Source organism: Mauremys reevesii, linkage group 18, assembly GCF_016161935.1.
Source record: "Mauremys reevesii isolate NIE-2019 linkage group 18, ASM1616193v1, whole genome shotgun sequence".
Taxonomy (NCBI): Eukaryota; Metazoa; Chordata; order Testudines; family Geoemydidae; genus Mauremys; species Mauremys reevesii.
The window spans coordinates 27,487,859-27,506,966 of record NC_052640.1 but is presented as its reverse complement, the minus strand read 5'-3'; the positions used below and the strand labels follow the sequence as shown (position 1 = coordinate 27,506,966).

The 19,108-nt window shown below is 50.9% G+C and overlaps 1 protein-coding gene across 1 annotated transcript in view; it reads right to left on the bottom strand.

Moving 5' to 3' along the window:
• Positions 1-361: 361 nt before the first annotated feature.
• The window catches only part of RTN4R (reticulon 4 receptor), a 125,680-nt gene continuing 106,933 nt past the window's right edge, over positions 362-19,108 (bottom strand). Inside the window, exon 2 of the mRNA XM_039505340.1 lies at positions 362-1,941. Coding sequence (XP_039361274.1) covers positions 512-1,941 — 1,430 coding nt within the window. The 3' untranslated portion in view covers positions 362-511. The remainder of the gene's footprint in view (positions 1,942-19,108) is intronic.

The following is a 19,108-nucleotide window of genomic DNA, read 5'->3' as shown; positions in this document are numbered from 1 at the left end:
GTAGTGAAGGAAAAGGCAGCATTCTTTAACAAATGCTGCCCATAAACATGGCATGACGGAAATGAACACGGTAAAACTGCAATATTCATAAACATAGGAGTAAAGTAGCATCGAATGCATCACCTCCGCAAATGGGAACTTGCAACGCCGTTCAGTATGAGTTCAAGTTACAAACAAATTTTAAACATTCTTTCAGGAGCATTTTCTTACATACTCTTCTGTTGTGTGTGTGTGTGTAAATTCTATTTCTTTACCATCTGCTGTAGCAACAGCTGCTATGTGAGTAAGTGCAGTTCCAAAGACCAAAAGGTATAACTCACAGGTTTCAGGACAAATAAATTATGTACATCTTGGTTTTGTCTTTTTTTTTTTTTTATAAAGGCATCCAGTTAACTTTTGTGTAACAAAGCTTTCTCGGGGTGTATAGCAGTTTGCTTCACTCTTGCAACATTTACGGAGGTCAGCAAAATACTGGTGTTAACGTGTCATTGGCCAAGGGAAAGAGTTGCTTTTAGCATAACAACAGTAAGCTCCAGGCCAAGAGGGGAAGCAAAAGACTTAAGCTTGGCTGTAATGTGGTGCTGTTTCCTTGCTGGGTGAGGCGGCACTGGGCCTTCGACTTGTTTTTTTTCGAGCACCCCTGCCTCTTTTTGGTTGGGACTGTGGAGGGTTGAATGGGAGCTAGGAATTCTGGTTTCAACTTGGTCAAGGGAGGGTCTATAACGCTGGGGAAGGTCCCAAAAGGGGAGTCGTTTATCTGCTTGTTGCTCCCATTTTTGGAAGGGTCCGTTTCGATGTACTTGGTTTTGGACATGTTCTCCTTGTCTTTGAAAGGGTTGTTGGGGGACGGCCGGCTGCTGTGTGAAGACGGACCTGCCTTGCCCTTGGCTTCATAAATAAAGGATTTATCCGTTTCCGGTTGGCAGCACTTCTGGGCGCCGTCCCGGGAATTTAGAGGGGAGTCGGTGGTTGGCAGTTTGCCAGATCTGGTCTTAGTACTAAAAACACTTGTTCTTATCTGATGGAAAGAGTCAATACATCCTTCCAAGTCGCTGCTCTGCAGTCTTTTGAGGTCTCTCCCTGCCAAGTTACTGGGCAGATGGCACTCCAGCTCCGACGACGATCCTTTAAACTGTTTAAACCAATTCCAGAGGGACTGAGCCTGACAGTCACAGATCCACTGGTTGCCATTTAAACGAAGGTATTGGAGGGAGACCAAGGGAGCCATCGTTTCTCCAGTGAGCACCGTCAAGTTGTTATTGAACAGATACAAGGTCATCACTTTCCCCAGGTCATGAAAAGACCTGCGGTGAACCAGGCTGACTCTGTTCTGGTGCAACAGGAGCCGATCCAGGTTGATCAGCCCACGAAAGACATTCTCTGACAAGCTCTTAATTTTATTACCATGCAAAAACAGGTAGGTGAGATTTGCAAGATCTAGGAAAGTGTCATCCAGCAGGTTCTGCAGGTTATTATCCTGAAGGTAGAGATGCTGCAAGGAGAACAACCCTCGGAAAAGCCCTGTGGAGAGCTCCAGGAGCCCGCAGCGATCCAGGTGTAAGGCGTGAAGGTGAATGAGACCCCGGAAAGTGGTGGGATTGATGGACTTCAAGTTCACATTGTCACTGAGGTCTAACTCCTCCAGTTTGTCAAGCCCATAAAATGCCCCGGACTCGATGAGGCTGATGTTGTTGGAATGGATCCAAAGGATAGTCATGTTGCGGCAGGACGTGAAGCTGGTGGACCTCACCAGGGTTATCTTGTTGTTGTGCAGGAAGATGCGCTGGGTCTGTATGGGGATCTCAGTGGGGATTACTACCAGTCCCTGCTGCTGGCAGCTTATTGTGATCTTGGGTTCACTGTAGCATACACACGCCCCGGGGCAAGATTCCACTTCCGACTGGATGTTCAAGCAAAGCACCAAAATCAGCAGTTTGCTTCCTAAAGGACAACAAAAATAGAAAGGAAATTAGAGTCAGTTACAGGAGAGCATTTTTCTCTGCAACTCATGTATTAGGCTGAAATTCACCTTTGCAAGTGCATTGCATTAACCACACGGTATCCACAAACAGCATGTGCCAGGGGAGCCAAACAATTACAATAAAGAATTCAAACTCTTCTGCCACTCAATACAATAGTTAAAATCAATGTATGCTTGGAGAGAGACTCTGAATGCTGCATCAGTCTGTCACACTTGGGAGGCCTCAGAGCTAGGCCACAAGTGGAAATTAGTGTTCTTATCATTTATCGCATTGTGTGTGGTGACGATCAGGAGGTGGAGGGAGGCTCTGGATAAATATCCTAACACACAGACAGTCCCTACCCCAAAGTAGTAAATAGCCTTAACCCCCGGAGGCATTTCTTTCCATTGCAGAATCACCGCTCCGTGTAGCACTATTTAACACTAGGACCAGGTCTACGCTACAGCCCTATATCGGTATAAATACGTTGCTCAAGGGTGTGACAAATCCACTCCCCTGAGTGACGTAGTTATATTAACCTAACTCCCGGGAAGGCAGTGCTATATTGGTGGGATAGCACTATCTTGGCTGCACCACTGTACGTGAAGACAAGCCCTCTGCTCAGGAATCAGGGGTAGTCGTGTTAGTCTTTATCCACAAAAACAACAAGGAGTCTGGTGGCACCTTAAAGACTAACAGATTTATTTGGGCATAAGCTTTCGTGAGTAAAAAACCTCACTTCTTCAGATGCATTAAGTGAAAGTTACAGCTGCAGGCATGAATATACTGACACATGGAGAGAAGGGAGTTACCTCACAAGAGGAGAACCAGTGTTGACAGGGCCAATTCGATCAGGGTGGATGTGGTCCATTCCCAATAATAGATGAGGAGGTGTCAATTCCAGGAGAGGCAAAGCTGCTTCTGTAATGAGCCAGCAACTCCCAGTCCCTATTCAAGCCCAAATTATGTCTCCTGATATAATGCCTGCATCTGAAACTTTCACTCCATGCATATGAAGAAGTGGGATTTTTACCCACGAAAGCTTATGCCCAAATAAATCTGTTTCTCTACTCAGGAGTGGCCCAGGGCGGGGATGGCAGAGGGTGCAGTAGGCCAGGCATGGGTTGCATTGTGCCAGGCGGTGCTGGTGCTACCCTCTTAGTCTGGCACACCACAACCCATGCTGCACCCTCTGCCATCCCAGCCACCCACAAGCAGGTACGTGAATGTACAGAAATGTGAACTAGCATCTCTTCCTGCGCCTTTCCATCAGCTCTTTCTCTGCACTAACCCATTTGTCCGACAGGAAATGATTGCATCCAACTGTCAGAAGAACTGACAAGCCAAGCATGTTTATAGAGAGACACTAGGGCATTGGGCTTCATTTCTGCCTCTTCTAATGCTGATCACTTTGCCAGCCAAGTGCTATGTGATCTCATACCTTGGCCTTCCCTTTTCTCCTAGGAAATCCGTGCAGTCCCTCCGAAAGAGCAACTGGGCATGGCTTATGCTTGCCAGAGAGTGACACTGTGCTGGGGGGAGGTTGTGCCCAGCTGGATTTAAGGACCCCTGAGAGTTTGCACCACAGGAGAATCTTTCATTTGTGCTTTGTGTGCAATGAGTGTGAAATGGCAACACATTTGCATGCTGAATCTCAGCCCGGCTCCTTCCCAGAGCCCAGCCCCACAAGACAAGGTGCTGAGGCCCAGACCCTCAGATGGGAGTTCCATGCCTAAATACCTTTGAGGATCTGGGCTTGTGTGCGTTCAACTCTCACTGAAGCTGGTGAGAGCTGAGAGCAGTCGTCCCTCACAGGGTCCAGCCACAAATACGCATTAGCAAAAAACTCACAATGCAAGGTAGGTGACTTCTGAGGTGCATGCATGGCCAGATTAATCTTTTGTGGGCCCCAGAACCCAGACTGTGGCCCCTCCCCTGCCCCCCCACCAAAGGCCCATCCCCCGATTGGCCTCTCCTTCCTCCCCTCCCCCCGCTCGAGACCCTGCCCTGCTGCTTGCCCAGAGGGAGGGAGGGAGTGGAGAGGAGCAAGCAGGGGGTGGGCAGGGCCTCAGGGGGAAGGCGCTGAGTGGGGGCAGAGCCTCAGGGCAGAACACAAGTGGAGTCGGGGGGCAGTGCCACGATCTGGGCACCAGGGCCACTTCTGAGTGTGGGGCTGGCACCAGAGCGCCATTGGCACCCGGTACTGGGTGCATGCCTGGTTGTGAAATGAGACACGCTACGGGCGACAGGTCCAGTGTGTTCTCCTCTCCCCATAACCCAGAAACCCACAGGTCAGGGAGGCATCGACATGCGCCAGAGCTTGCAGCAAGAGATGCATCTTACCCTGGGCCCATCGCACCAGCGAGAGCTACAGGCTGAGACTAGCCTGAGGAACCAGGGAAGGCATTTTTAACAGGGTTCTGCTAGCAATTAGCAGCCACGTAATTAGGTTGTTCCCTCTAACTAATCTGCTGAACCACGTTCTGAAAGCAGCAGCGGCAGCACACGCCCGTTTGCGAAATGCCCCATGCCATTTGGAGCACATGATCGTCAAACACATGTGTCTCCTGGCTTTCCAGCTCATCACAGCATCTGGCGTGAAGGAGACACTCTCCTATCATGAGCCAGGAAAGCCCTTGCCAAGAGGCAAAGAGCACCTTTCTGTATTTGTTTCTATGGCAGGTTTGGTCTTTGTTAAGAAATCAGAAATGTTGGTCATACATTTTAATGCCTCTTTACACCTAAATTAAAAGTAGCAGCTTGAGAGTTGAGATCAGGCAGACCAAGACACTGACCGGAACCAGACAAATTAGCGAAACACAGAGAGAGTCCTGTCAGTTCCAGCCAACGTAGGTGCAATGGAATCAAAACACTGCTCGCGAATGGCTGAATGCATTTCACAGGCAAGCCTGAAAGCCGATACTGTATCTAATGCAATCTCCTCATCTCTGAGTCTAAGTAGCAACTTCAAACTCAGATGATAAGAGCATAAATCATATGGAAATTCCACCAAACTGTTTACTGAAGCAACGACAAAGGTATCAAAGCGGCTGAGGGGGAAGAGGCTCTTTCACGTGATAAAAGGCTGGAAACCTAGACGCGTGCTTCACTCCTGTCATAAAAATTCACTCTGCAGAGCTAATAAATCGGTTGCTGATCCAATAGTCCCATATAGACATGAGATTCCTGTACATCATATTTCACTCGGGAGAAGAAACCTCCCCAGCACGTTGGGATAATATGAGTCTGATATTATTATGTGCTGTGCCTCCCTGGAAGGCAGCGTGTTGGGCTCAGTATTATGACACATTCTGGCTGGCTTGTCATGTTTTGACACATCACAACCCGTTGTATGGAGTAAAGTAACACAAGGCAACTGAAGTCTCCTGCCAGGGAGGTGTCACACCAGGAGGAGCCTCTTGGGAAATTAAAACAATCCTGGCATCTCTCTGGCCAGCACGATTCCTCTCCCGCTAAGACAGAAAAACAGCAGGAAAGGAAATATGTCTTTCTGGAGGTTTCTTCACAGCGTGATTCATAGCATCGGGGACTCAGGGATGGCGCTAGAGGGGTGGAATTCAGTCTGCACCACAGCAGCATCCGCTCCATTGTAACAGAGCATCCGGGCGACACGGATTGCCTGGCAAACCAGGGCTGCTTCCAGCTCTTCCTCCCCTGCATTTACAACAGTGCAGGACCTAAAACCGACCAGGGAGCAAATCAAACTCGTCCCTGGATGCACCACACGCACCCTGCCAATATGTGAGGGGGGCACAACATAACCAATGCAGAAGACAGAAATCGGTGTGATGGCAAACCCATCTCCAGCCCTAGACAGGGGCCGGCAACGCTTGTGTATATACCGCTCCTCCCATGCGCAAGGGGCTGGGATCGCATGTCAATATACCCCCCATTGCCCTCCTCAGAGCTATAGCACCTGCTTTCAGTCCTGTCCATTTGGGTGTTTTGTACCGTTGTGCACCACAGGTCCCTGGTGGGGGCAGGGCCGGCGCAACCCATTAGGCGACCTAGGCGGTCACCTAGGGCACTAACATTTGGGGAATGGTGACTGCGGCGGCCGGATCTTCGGCTGCCCCGGTCATCGGTGGTATTTCGGGGGCGGGACCTTCCGCAGCCTCTATCAGGGGCGGCATTTCGGGGGTGGGACCTTCCACAGCCTCTGTCAGGGGTGGCATTTCAGGGGTGGGACCTTCCACAGCCTCTGTCAGGGGCGGCATTTCGGGGGCGGGACCTTCCACAGCCTCTGTCGGGGCGGCATTTCGGGGGTGGGACCTTCCACAGCCTCTGTCGGGGTGGCATTTCGGGGGTGGGACCTTCCACAGCCTCTGTCAGGGGTGGCATTTCAGGGGCTGGACCTTCCACAGCCTCTGTCAGGGGCGGCATTTCAGGGGCTGGACCTTCCACAGCCTCTGTTGGGGGCAGCATTTCAGGGGTGGGACCTTCCACAGCCTCTATCAGGGGCGGCATTTCGGGGGTGGGACCTTCCACAGCCTCTGTCGGGGGCGGCATTTCAGGGGTGGGACCTTCCACAGCCTCTGTCAGGGGCGGCATTTCAGGGGCTGGACCTTCCACAGCCTCTGTCGGGGGCGGCATTTCAGGGGTGGGACCTTCCACAGCCTCTATCAGGGGCGGCATTTCGGGGATGGGACCTTCCACAGCCTCTGTCAGGGGTGGCATTTCAGGGGCGGGACCTTCCACAGCCTCTATCAGGGGCGGCATTTCGGGGATGGGACCTTCCACAGCCTCTGTCGGGGGCAGCATTTCAGGGGCGGGACCTTCCGCCGCCTAGGGCGGCAAAAAAGCTGGCGGCGCTCCTGGGTGGTGGACGCAGCTGCTGGCTGTGTGCCCAGGCCTAGCCCCAGTCTCTTGGCCTGCAGAGCCAGAGGCGTGGCAGGGTTTCTTCCCATCCCGCAGGAGCAGAAGGAAGGTGACAGGCCTTGCTCCTGCTGCTGGGAGCCCGTCCCGGGCTCTGATTCCTGCCGCTGGAGAAGCCGTGGAGGGGAAGTAATTCCAGGCAGCACAAGCCTCTCTGCTGCTCTGGCTTTTAATTAGTGAGCTTGTTGCTAGTGAGTGGCTCATTTCACCACAGACAACTCCTGTCAATGGTCTCCTCAGCCTTTTCTCGCTCCCAGTTTGTTTCCCTTTGTTGGGCGGGGCCCTGCGCTCACAGGGCTCGCAGCGCCGGTCACCAGGAGCCTGGCCGCCTTCCCCAGCCATCAGAGCGGGACCCAGGACAGGCTGCTGGGTCCACGCCAGCGCTGCAGCCCCCAGCGATGGAAGAGTTCAGCGTAGGGCTGCCAGTTTTGGTTGGCCGTATTCCTGGACGCTTCGTCCCATGACATCATCTTTAATTAAAGATTCAGCTTTAATTCCTGGAGCCTCCAGGACAGTCCTGGAGGGCTGGCAACCCTAGTTCAGTGGGGCAGGGGCACTCACTCTCCTCCCAGCCTCCCCGCAAGGGTACAGCAGCTATTTCACTGCACTTGCCAGCCCAGGTCCCAGGGACGATCAGTCTCAGCCAGACCAGGAGCTCCCCTAAGATGTGCCCTGGTCTCTGCATGCCCCACCACCACCTGCTGCCATGGCATTTGCTCTGGACAAAACAGCCCCCTCCGTGTCCCAGCCTTTGGGCGAGGCTTTCACTGGGAGCTGGAACGTGGAGCCGGGCTCTATTTAAAAGATACGTGTGTGTACATGTTTGTGAATGTGTGTGTGTGTGTAGTAGGTGTGTGGGGATTTGTGTGTGATTGTGGGTGGATGAGTTGTGTTGGCGAGGGGACGTGTGTAGGAAGCGGGTGGGTGTTTGTGTCTGCATCTGCCAGCTTTTGTGATCTGACCACGGGCCTCACAATATTTGATTTCTTCCTTCAACCCCAACTCTTGGACTGAGGTGAGATACTTTTTTTTAGTGGAAACAAAATACTTTTTTTTTTTTTAAATAAGTTTCTAACCCTTTTGGCTGGGAAGAAAATTTGGGAAACATGGTCCCTACATGCTCAGAAGGCAAATCGACAGAACTGGGATTATTTCTTCTTAAATCTTATGATTTTTGGAACCTGACTCATTAGTTTTGAATGCTGGGGCCTGACGATGCAGCTGTGTTCAAGCGGGTAGACTAGTGTGTTTCCAGGTGTGTGTAATACGGGGTGTGTGTTTCTGAGTGTACGTGTGCTTGACAGTGTGTAAGAGGTATGTGTGTGTCTCTGTGTGTAGGATAGAGAGTGTGTGTGTGCATTTGTCAGTGTGCATGTGTGTGTACTAGGTGGGGGTGTTTGTGAGTGTGTGTTGGCAAGTGTGCTATGTTTATTAGTAGTATTTGTACTGAGGTAGCCCCTAGGGGCCCAGACATGACCCAGACCCCCACTGTGCTAGGTGCTGTACAATCAGAACAGAAAGACGGTCCCTGCCCCAGAGAGCTCACAGTCTAAGACAGGGGTGGGCAAACTATGGCCCACAGGCCACATCCGGCCCGTGGGACCATCCTGCCCGGCCCCTGAGCTCCTGGCCTGGAGGCTCGCCCCCCGGCCCCTCCCCCGCTGTTCCCTCTCACCCGCAGCCTCAGCTCGCCCTGCCGCCGGCACAATGCCCTGGCCGGCGGGGCTGCGAGCTCCTGGGGCACCGCAGCTGCAGAGCCTGGCCTGACCCGGTGGTCTGAGCTGTGTAGTGGCGGCTGTGCAGCGTGGCCTGGCTCCAGCCACCGGTGCTCCAGGCAGCGCGGTAAGAGGGCAGGGAGCGGCGGGGTTGGATAGAGGGCAGGGGAGTTCGGGGTGGTGGTCAGGGGTGTGGATGGTGGTCGGGAGGAAAATGGGGGGTTGAATGGGGGCAGGGGTCCCAGGGGGAAGTCAGGAAGGAGCAGGGGGTTGGATGGGGTGGCAGGGGGCAGTCAGGGGCAGGGGTTCCGGGGACAGTCAGGGCACAGGGTGCGGGTGTGTGTGGATGGGGCGGGGGTCGGGGGGGGCATCAGGGAATGGGGGGGGGTTGGATGGGGCAGGAGTTCCGGGAGGGGGCTGATAGGAGGTGGGGGCCGGGCTACGACCCCCTCCCCTAACCAGCCCTCCATACAATTTACGAAACCCGAGGCGGCCCTCAGGCCAAAAAGTTTGCCCGCCCCTAGTCTAAGACAAGTGGTGGATACAGCCAGAGAGGGGAACACAAGGAAACAATGGGTCAGGATTGCTCAGCATGATGGTCAGTGGTCTCTGCACACAAGGGACCAAGCCTTAGCAAGTCTGTTGTAAGCATCACAGCAAAAGCAAGTGTTAAGGAGGGATGGGAAGGAGGACAGTGAGGTAGCTTTGGGGATCTTTGCGGGGAGCTCCTCTCAAATGTGAGTGGCCGCCGGGGAGAAAGCATGAAGATGCTTGTTTGAAAATGCAGCAAGTGGGTGATGGAGGCGAACATCACTGACTGTTCGGAGGTGGGAGTCAACATCTGGAAAGCGAATGATAGATGACAAGGAGGTGGGGAAAGGGCAAAGTGGAGAACGGCAGCACATATTCGATGGGACAGAGAGGAGGGAGCTGACGCAGCTAAAGCAATGAACTAGGAGACCGCAGCAGAGTCCTGAATGGGCATGAGTCAGGCAAGACAACATTGGTCGAGAAGAGAGAGAAGGACGGTGCAATAATGGAGGTGTGAGACGACGAGCGTTTGGATGGGAATTTTAGCGGTGGGGATGGATAGGATCTCACAGCTGTTCTGCAGCAAGAACGGGCAAGATTTAGACATATCCTGGATGGGAGGTGCTAGAGAGAGGTCGGTGTCGAAGACAACACCCAGGTTACCAGCCTGAGTAACAGGCAGGGTGGTGGCACGTCCGAAGAGGGTGAGAGTAGATGACCTCCTGAGGTCTCCTCCAACCCTGATATTCTGTGAGTCTATGATCTGGGGGTATTTTAAGAGCTGTTTCAGACAGAGTGTGTGTGTGTGAGTGTGTGTTTGTCCATGTGCCTGCTTGCATGTTTCTGTTTGTATATATGTATGGGCTCCTCCATCTCCCTTTCCTTCTTTCACTCCCTGTCCCTCCCTCCATCTTCCTCTTCTCCTTCTTTTTCTCTCATCCTCCCCCTTCCTCCCCCCTGTGCTCTCTAGGTTCCCCACCTTGGGAGCTGACAGTTAAGGGGGACCCAGCCCGGGGGAACAACAGCCTTGTCTTTGTGGCCTGGGCAGCTCTTTGCATTTTGTCTGTCACCGTTCACACCCTGCTGCCTCTGATTACCCCGAGCACAAAGCAGAGAAGACAGAATTGGCGCTTCAAAGCTCGGCCTGTGGGAGCACAGCGCAGGTACAGCAGAGATGTCGCACATTCCAGCCAGGACAGTGGCCTGCAACCTCTCAGCCCTGTGACCAGGGTTAATTAAGTCCGAATAAAGGGGCCCAATCCTGGGAGGGGCTGAGCATCTGCAACTGTTGGGGGCCCGGGAGTGGCCGGTGCGCAGGACCCCTTGGGATTGAGTCCCTTGGGCGATGTTAGTCGCCAAGGGAACCAGTGCTGAGGGGATTTTACTTCTGCGAGTTAAAAGAGGCCTGGTGTCATCTCCTGCCCATTGGGTTGCCAACTTCGTAATATTTAAAAACCGGACACTCCAGCAGGAGCGCCAGAGCCTCCCCCGAAGCCCCACCTCTTCCCCTAAGGACCCGCCCCTGCCCTGCCTCTTCACGAGGCCACGCCCCCATTTGCTCTTCTTCTCCCCTCCCCCCGTTTGGTCGCTGCTTTTCCCCCACTCCCCCGCCTGACACAGGTAGAAGGCAGCCCAGGCTGAGCAGGGGCTGGCACAGGTGCTGACTCGGCGCCTCCCCATCTCGCCCCACCCATGGTAACTGGACTTTGGGTGTCCGGTCAGTAGATCTGACTGGATACTGTCAGGTCCCCTCTTCGACCGGACTCTCCGGTTGAAAACCAGACACCTGCCCATGCCCCAGACCAGAGCAAGGCCCTGGCTGTGTGCCTGTTAACCAGCCCATTCCCTTCCCTGTATGCAGAGAGCCTGCAACCCTGCAGGGCACTGCCTGCTACACCACTGTGGGACTCGGAGTCCACAGGGTGGGCCCTGCCAGCACCCAGCTGAGAGGCCACTGATGGGGCAGGGCCCCTGATGGTGCCACCTGAACAAGAGAAGGCAGGTGACCAAAGCTGGGCCTGGGGAGAGAGAGCAGGGCCCAGCTACACCAGTGCCCGACTGGCACATTTTGAACAGAGTTGCTTGTTTTCCCAGAGCTCTGCATTGCAAGCCCAGCTGTGGGTTCCAGTTCACTGCAGGGCCCCATATCCGCCCAGTCTAATGGCCCTGAATTGTGTCCCACAGATTGGGAGAGAGGAGACAGCAGACTCCTCCACACACCCAGCATGCTCCCACAGGATCAACCACCCCACTGCAGCACAGAGCCCCAGCCAAAGCCCCCACTCCCAGACCAGGCCCACCACCTCTAGCGCTGTTTCAATCCCCACCCATCCCTGCGGCGGTAAAGACCCTCAGGGTGAGACTGATTTCAAATCCCCGGGAGGGACCCTTCCCTTCTCCCTTCCAGATCATGATTAAAACTTTACTGGTTCCGGTCAGAAAAGCAAAAGATAAAAAGAAAACTCAGCACCTGGCACCTTCAGTCCTTCCAAGAGCTTGGCTTGGAGTTTTGCATTTGTTCCTCCTGAGCTTTCTTTAAAGCCAGAAACCTCCTCCAGTCAAACAGCAGCACTTCCCCTTTGCCATACAAGTATTATGACTCATGGAACTGGGAAGCAATTAAAGTGGGTCCATTAGCTGCCTTTCTGCTAGTCCCAGGTGCGATCGCATTGTCAAACACAGCAATTAGAAAGAAAAGGCTCCTGGGGCCTCTAATAGACGCTTTGCAAACTTTCTAAGAGGCCAAAGCAAAATGCAATTTTCTGCAGTTTGCAGAGCCAGAACCTTTCCCTCCCGCTTTCCTCTTGTCTCTATTGATTTGGAGATATTATAATGCAGCTTTACTACAGTGGTGGGTCAATAATCATTTGAATTCACTCCGGGTTGGACATAAAGGGGCTACTTTACAATACAAAACGTTTTGCTGATGCAAACAGCACTTTACTTTTGTTTGTAGCATATGGCGTGAGGAGAGTGGCTTAATTCCCAGCTGTAAATTGCTATTGTTTGAAATTCACCCCATGGCTTTTAAACCCATTTTGCAAAGTAACTTCAGTTTCTCCCCTATTTTTGACTGAGGCGAAAGGATTTGGGGGGGAGCAGGGGTTATGTGTTTTAGGTTGAATGTGTGCTGGTAGGTTAATGGGGTACAAGTTGGGTGGGGCTAGTCTCATGCCAGTAATTACACTCCCCGGTAATTACATCCACATGGAGTGGGGAAGAGTGCCCCATAACCTGGATAGGAGCATTCAGGGGGGAATCAACCTTATTACCATGCCCCCATGGGGGAGAAGCACTCCCCATGACTGCTAATGGGAACGATGCACCCCCGGTTGGTGGGAGAACAATCCAATTTGTGTCCAGGGTACCTATAACCCCATATTAGCTAGAGCCTTCAGTGCTACACGCTGAGCCAATTCTTTGAGCTCCGTCTCCATCAACCTTCAGGGCTTCATGTGGGTAGAGAGCCGGTACAATTTAGCTTAACACACAGAGAAGGTGAAGGGAGTGACCCGATTGCAGCCTATAAGTATCTACATGGAGAACAAACATTTAATAATGGGCTCTAACACAATCCAGTGGCTGGAAGCTGAAGTTAGAGAAAGTCAGACTGAAAATAAGATGTACATTTTTAACAGAGAGTGTAATTAACCACTGGAGCAATTTAATTTGCCAAGGGGCGTGGTGGATTCCCCATCACTGACCATTTTTCAATCAAGATGGGATGTGTTTCTAAAAGCTCTGCTCTAGGAATTATTCTGGGGCAAGACTCTGGCCTGTGTGATACAGGAGGTCAGACTAGATGACCACAGTGGTCCCTGCTGACCTTAGACTCTATGAATGGGACTTTGGTGGTACAGTAAGATACATTAATAAAGATGACATACTTGAAAACTATGTTAAAAGAATGTTTTTGGTTTGCAAATCAAGCGCTCAAACATTAGGAAATGCCGGTCATCAGCACAACCTTAATTCTGTCTCCTTGTATAGCTACCCTGCACGCTGAATGAGGCATGGTCCTGTGGGAAAAAATAATACATGAGCATGTCATTAAAGATTGTTTCACGATGTATATGCGCAAGATGAATAGGCAACTGTACAGCTGTCATTCCCTCCCAACTCAACTTTGCAACCTCAATAACATTCTTTTACGTTTTTTATTTGGTATGTAATATCTTAGGGGGGTATTTTTAAGGAAAAAAGGTTCTACAGGATGCACAAGTTCTACGGTGTGCAACCAGGCTGGATAAAAATCAATGATTTAAAAAAAATTAAATTCAAAATCTGATTTTTTATTTAAATTAGATTGTTTAAAATTTAAATTAAATATTTTTTTCTTTTAAAATAAACCTTTTTAATTTTAATTAAAATTATGACAACTTAAACTTACCACAAACTGCTAAAATAATGTAAATTAAATAAAGAATAATAATATTCAAGCGGCATACGTTTGCTGCCAAAGTTTTAAGGAAAGTCAAAGGACTGAACTGGTGGAAGTTGCTGGCTAAGAGTATGCTGAAGGGTTAAACCAGCGTTCAACAGCAGTAGCTTCTTCTGCAGATATAGAGAGAATATTTTCTCCATTTCAGTTTATTCAATTAGTTCAGTTCAATGACTAGTTCATTCAAAGTTAAGAAACTGATTGAGAGTTGAAAAAGCAGGAAAGCTTGTTTGTCTCTTCCAGACTATAAATAAAATCTAAGTGTGACAGAATGAGATTCACTAGTTGTAAAATTTCGTGGACATGGTGACCAGAAACGACCAGTTCTATTCACTAGCTACAGATCATATTTCCTGTGTTTCATAAATTAGTTGGGTTTAAATGCAAAACATGTTTTGATAAACTTTCTTTTTTTAATGTATCCAGCACAGTTAAGGTAGATTTATTTAACTAATAAAAACAATTTTAAAATGCTGTGTTTGTGCATTTTTAATTGAATTCCAAATTCCATCCAAATGCAGCTGGATACAAATCAAAAGTAAAGCATTAATCATCACCTTGTAAATAAGAAATGCAACATTCCGCACTTTCTAACAAAATAAAAATGTAAAAATGAAGAATCTGAATAAATGCATGTTAAGCAATGTAATTGCTTAAATAAACGGGTACAGATATAGTACATCCTCCTGGTTAGCAAAAAGAAGTATCAAATGATACCAGCAATACGAATCAACCTTTCCTTAAGATAATTAAATGTAAAAATACAAAATGAGGTTTAAATTGATTCTTTACAGCAAAATTTCTTACTTCACCCCCCCATCATGAAACATTAGTAGGGTTTGAACCCCAAACCTTCAACATAGACTCCTACAATTTGAGCTAAGCAATTAGCTAATAGTAGTAAACAGCTGCTATCTCAGAGGGGCATCGCAGCTTGCTGGGGCCATGTATTAGTTCTGCTAGGAGTTATCCAGGCTGGCTCTATTTCCCCCTAACCACTCCAGCGACCCTCAGGTGTTCCTAGTACTTTGGCAGTAGTGTTAGCCCAGACTCGGAATGCTTGTGGTTAATTATGATGTGGGCAGGTTGTAAGCATTTCCCCAAGGAAATGGCAATTTTTTAACAGTTGATATTTCAGTAACAAAAAAGGCACTTCTCTAGCCTGAGGGCTTTTCCCCTGATAAATTTCAAAAGCCTTCTGCAAACCATGGAAATGTGAAATCTTCTCTAAGAAAAGGTTGCAGGAATCTTTCTATTATGAAAAGTATCAGGCAACTTAACGTCACTAGGGCTCAGCTCCCCCCTATGACAATAGCAATAACAATACCACCAATTCAGCTAATATTTCCCTATTGTGGGCAGGGAATGAGAAAGCCACATTCTGTGGCTATGGAGTTTGCTGTAGAACCCACCTCTTCTTCCCAAAGAATCATGCTCCAGAATCTCAGATTTCCTTCAAACAAAAAGGTTTCCCAGATCTCAGCTGCACAGAAAACCTTAACATGTGATCAATGTAGTAACAGCTTCCTGAGTCTGGAGACAGCCTGAAACGATAGCTCTCAGTGGCATGAGCCACCCTATTTAGCTTTAAGAGTTAAAGGGTTGTTACAAAACTGGGCCTCCCACATGGTTGTGCAATTGAGAGAGAAGGGATCCAGGAGTCTCTCTTCTTTCTTACATCCCCCTCACAGGGCTCAGTAGGTCCTTGTGCTTAGCAAAAGCAAGTAGGTAACATAGTGCTGTGATAGCACAATACCTCCAGGAGCTCATGCTGTATCATTCTGCCTGGAACGTCCTCGGGCCCCCATTCAGGCCTTGAATGTGAGGTCACTACGACCAGAGATTTCAGTGTGTCAGTGTCCTGCACAGAAACAAACTGTTTAGGTCCTGAATGACCAGTATCTAAGGTAGTGCAGGGAATGGGAGAAACTCCAGGGGGATGGCCTCCTTTTCCACTACTCTAGAGAAGCACTGTGTTTGCCCTGTGCCAAGAAAGTGACTGTTAACAATAAGCATGTCCTCTAAAACACTCTCATACAAAGTGCTCTACAGCCTGACTCCACAATTCTAGAATCCCTAGGGATACAGATCCAAAACCAGCCACTTCTGGAACCCAGCAGCGATCCCGCACCAACAACACGGCACAGCAAGTAGTCTCTCAGGAAGATTTCCATGACACTGCAGGTGGAGCGTAGGAAGATGGAATGGAATCACTGAGCTGGGATCTGGCCCAGATATCAGAGTTAACACTTCCTTTGCTCTTGCATAGAACACAGTGGATTATCCTGGATTATCACAAGAAGCTCGGATCTTGGTTTTATAACCTCGTCGAAAAGATGGCAGTTCCAGCAGCACAGTCGCACAACGCCCCAGGCTGTTCACTGGATCAGCACTGTCCCAGAGTGAGGAGTCCCACCAGATGAATCACCACTGGCATCCCCTGAAGCACCTAGAATCACTCTGGGGTGACTGATTCTGAACACGGGAATGTTTTCAATTGCCAGTGCCATTTCTTGAAGAAGCAGATCATACTGTATTACTAGGCTTGGCTGAATTCTATTTTTTAATTATGTATAATTTTGACAGATAATATCAATGTTAATTTTTAGGCATTTTTTTCCACTTCTATAAACTGAAATTTTCACAGTTGAGCAAAATTACGAGTTTTAAGCATTTTCTTTGATTTTTATCTATTTAGATTTTCACACTTGTGGGAAATGATGGGGGGAGGGGGGTCAGACAGTAATTATTTAAAGACCGTGGATATTGAGATTCACAAAGTTAAGGCTTTATAACCATTAAAACACAAATTGTCAGCATCACTTGATAAAATATACACAGTAAATATCCCTTAAATCAAACTCTGACTTCTCAAGCAGCAGTTTTCTTACTCTGCCTAGCTGTAAATTTCAATTGTTAACAATGGAAATATATGTGGTGGTTTGTGTGTGTACTCTCGAGTTGCTTCTAAAATTACATTTGACCCCTCAGAGCAGGGGCGGCTCTAGAGCCCAGCGGGGCAAGCACCCGCCTGGGGCGGCCGTTTCCCAGGGGGGCGGCAGGCTGGGCCGGTGGACCTGCCGCAGTCATGCCTGCGGGAGGTCCACCGGAGCCCCGGGACAACCGGACCTGCCGCAGGCATGACTGCGGACGGTTCGCTGGTCCCGCGGCTCGGCTGGTCTCTGCGGGAGGTCCAGCTGAGCCGCGCGACCAGCGGACCCTCCGCAGTCATGCCCGGGAGGTCCGCTGCTTCCGCGGCTCGGGGGCGCCTCCCGGGCATGACTGCTTGGGGCGGCCAAATTTGTAGAGCCGCCCCTGCCTCAGAGACCTGGGTTCTGCTTCCCCCATGGACTTCCTGTCTGACCTCCGGCTGGTACCTTACCTTAGGGACAGAATCTCAAAGGTTTTTAGGCACCCAGAGATGCATCTAGGCATCTAGTGGGGTTTACAAAGCACCTGATCTTCTGGGCACTTCTGAAAATCCCGCTAGGTGCCTACATACCTTTGAAAATCTGGCCTTTAGTCTGTGTGTGCCTCAGTGGCCCTCATGTACAATGGGTATAACAGCCCTGCTCTTCCTCAGTGGGTCTGTGAGGAGAAATAGGTTAGCCATTGTGAGGTGCTCAGATACTAGGGTGAAGGGGCCACATAAGTACCACAGGTAGAGTGGGAACTTCTCTATACCACTGCTAGCCCTTCCCCTGGTTTTGTCTCCTTCTTTTCACCTATCCCCCTCCCACAGGCAGCAGGTGGAGCCCCCCTTTGGAGAGGCTAGCCCCTGGCTCTGTCCCTTCCGCCCTAATCCTCCCCTCCAGCCAGAGCCACAAGCCCTCCCCGCCCGCAGAAGCCTGGAGTTTCCCCTCCCCTCAGCTGCAGGAGCCCCAGGCTGGCCAAAGCCCCAAGCCCCCCACCCACCCACCTGCCCGGAGGAGCCCTGGGCTAACCACAGCCCGGAACGACCCCCCACCTGCAGCCCAGAGTGCCTACGTGTGCCTCCTCAGCCGCCCCAGAACCTGCATGGGCATAAAGCAAAAAATGTCGCTACCAAACCCCACAACCCTTGGCTCAGAGGGCTTGGCTGGATTTGTCCCCTGCTTCTCTCCTCAACATTCCCCCCTCTCTGTCCACACAGGGGGATTCCTGTTTTACAGGCTCATCTAAAGACTTCCAGATCCTTGGTTTAATTACCAGCCCTTTCTTATCTGAATCGCCCTGCTTCTATTTGCAAGCAAAATGCTGACTCCCTGCCCCAGAGCACAAGCTGGGACCAGCACCTCTCCTCTGAGGAATTCACATTCTACTACTCAGGCTGCAGGGCAGTTCAGAGCTCTGCCATGCCGCTAGGACCTGTGCCCGAGCAGAGCTTCTGTATGAAACTCGGGGAGAGAGGGGAGCAGGAGCCCCCTTCTCGTCCCCACTAAATGGCACCCCTGGGAAGGGAGCCACAAATATTTCTGACCTCAGCACCACGGTGGAATCAGAGGTTTGTAAAAGTGCATCTAAAGCCGGACAAGCTGCAGCATCAACCTATGGGACTGGAGGCGGCTCACTTGCCTGGTAACCCAGGGCAGCAAGGGCAGGCACACGGAGAGCAGGAGGGAGGAGAATTGCTCACCCTAGGCACAGGTGGCAAAGCCCAGAGTAACTGCGCCAAGCTCCTGGGAGATGCTGGAGCCGTGGCACGAGCAGTGTGGCCAACCCTGGCGGTTCCATGACAATTCTCATGATTTCGGGGTGGCATTTTCCTGTCACGAAAACATGATGGAAGGCGCCAACTCGCAAATTGTCCCTTACAAAATGGTTGCCAGCGCCTCAGTGGAGCTGAAGCCAGCAGATGGCGGCCATTTCCCTACAATCTATCTGCATGGGGAAGGGAGGCTGCCCTTAATAAAGTTGGCTGATGCCCCCCACTGTTCTCAGTGAGACTGAAGCCAGGGCCACAGGCAACATCGCTGCCAGTTTATGGGTCAGGGGCTGGGCAGGACACAGGGACTATGAGGGGCAGCAGTGACGTTGCAGCTGGGATTGGAGAGCTGGGGAAGTAGGGCACTGGGGGAGCAAAAAGAGGCAGATTTTGGGGTCCCAGGAGAGTGAGGGGCGGGGGGAGGGAGGGGTGTTCGGAGTGGGGGAAGTAGGGGAGGAGTGGGGAAGCAAGTGGAGGGAGGCCGGGAGGCATGACAGGGGAGGGGGAGTGGAGGGAGGCCCAGAGCAGGGGGAGGCAGGGGACGAGTGGGGTGGGAGCGTGCTGCTCAGTGCTTAAAAGGCTAGAGCATCCCATACTGTTTTTATGGTGCTATCGCTTATCTGAATGACTGACACAAGCTGAAAGTATCGGTAACGCACCCACCCGTAACAGGAAGAGAAGTTCTGTGTGCGAGTGCGACTCACGATGCCTTAATTAGGTCAGTGATTCTCAAACTACCATCCAGCCCGTCTTCTGTCATGGGAAATGAAGGAGAGGGGAGAGAATCGGGACAGTGTGAGGAGATGGAGAGCAGCTGCTCTCCATCCCTTGAGGGGAGGGATAGCTCAGTGGTTTGAGCATCGGCCTGCTAAACCCAGGG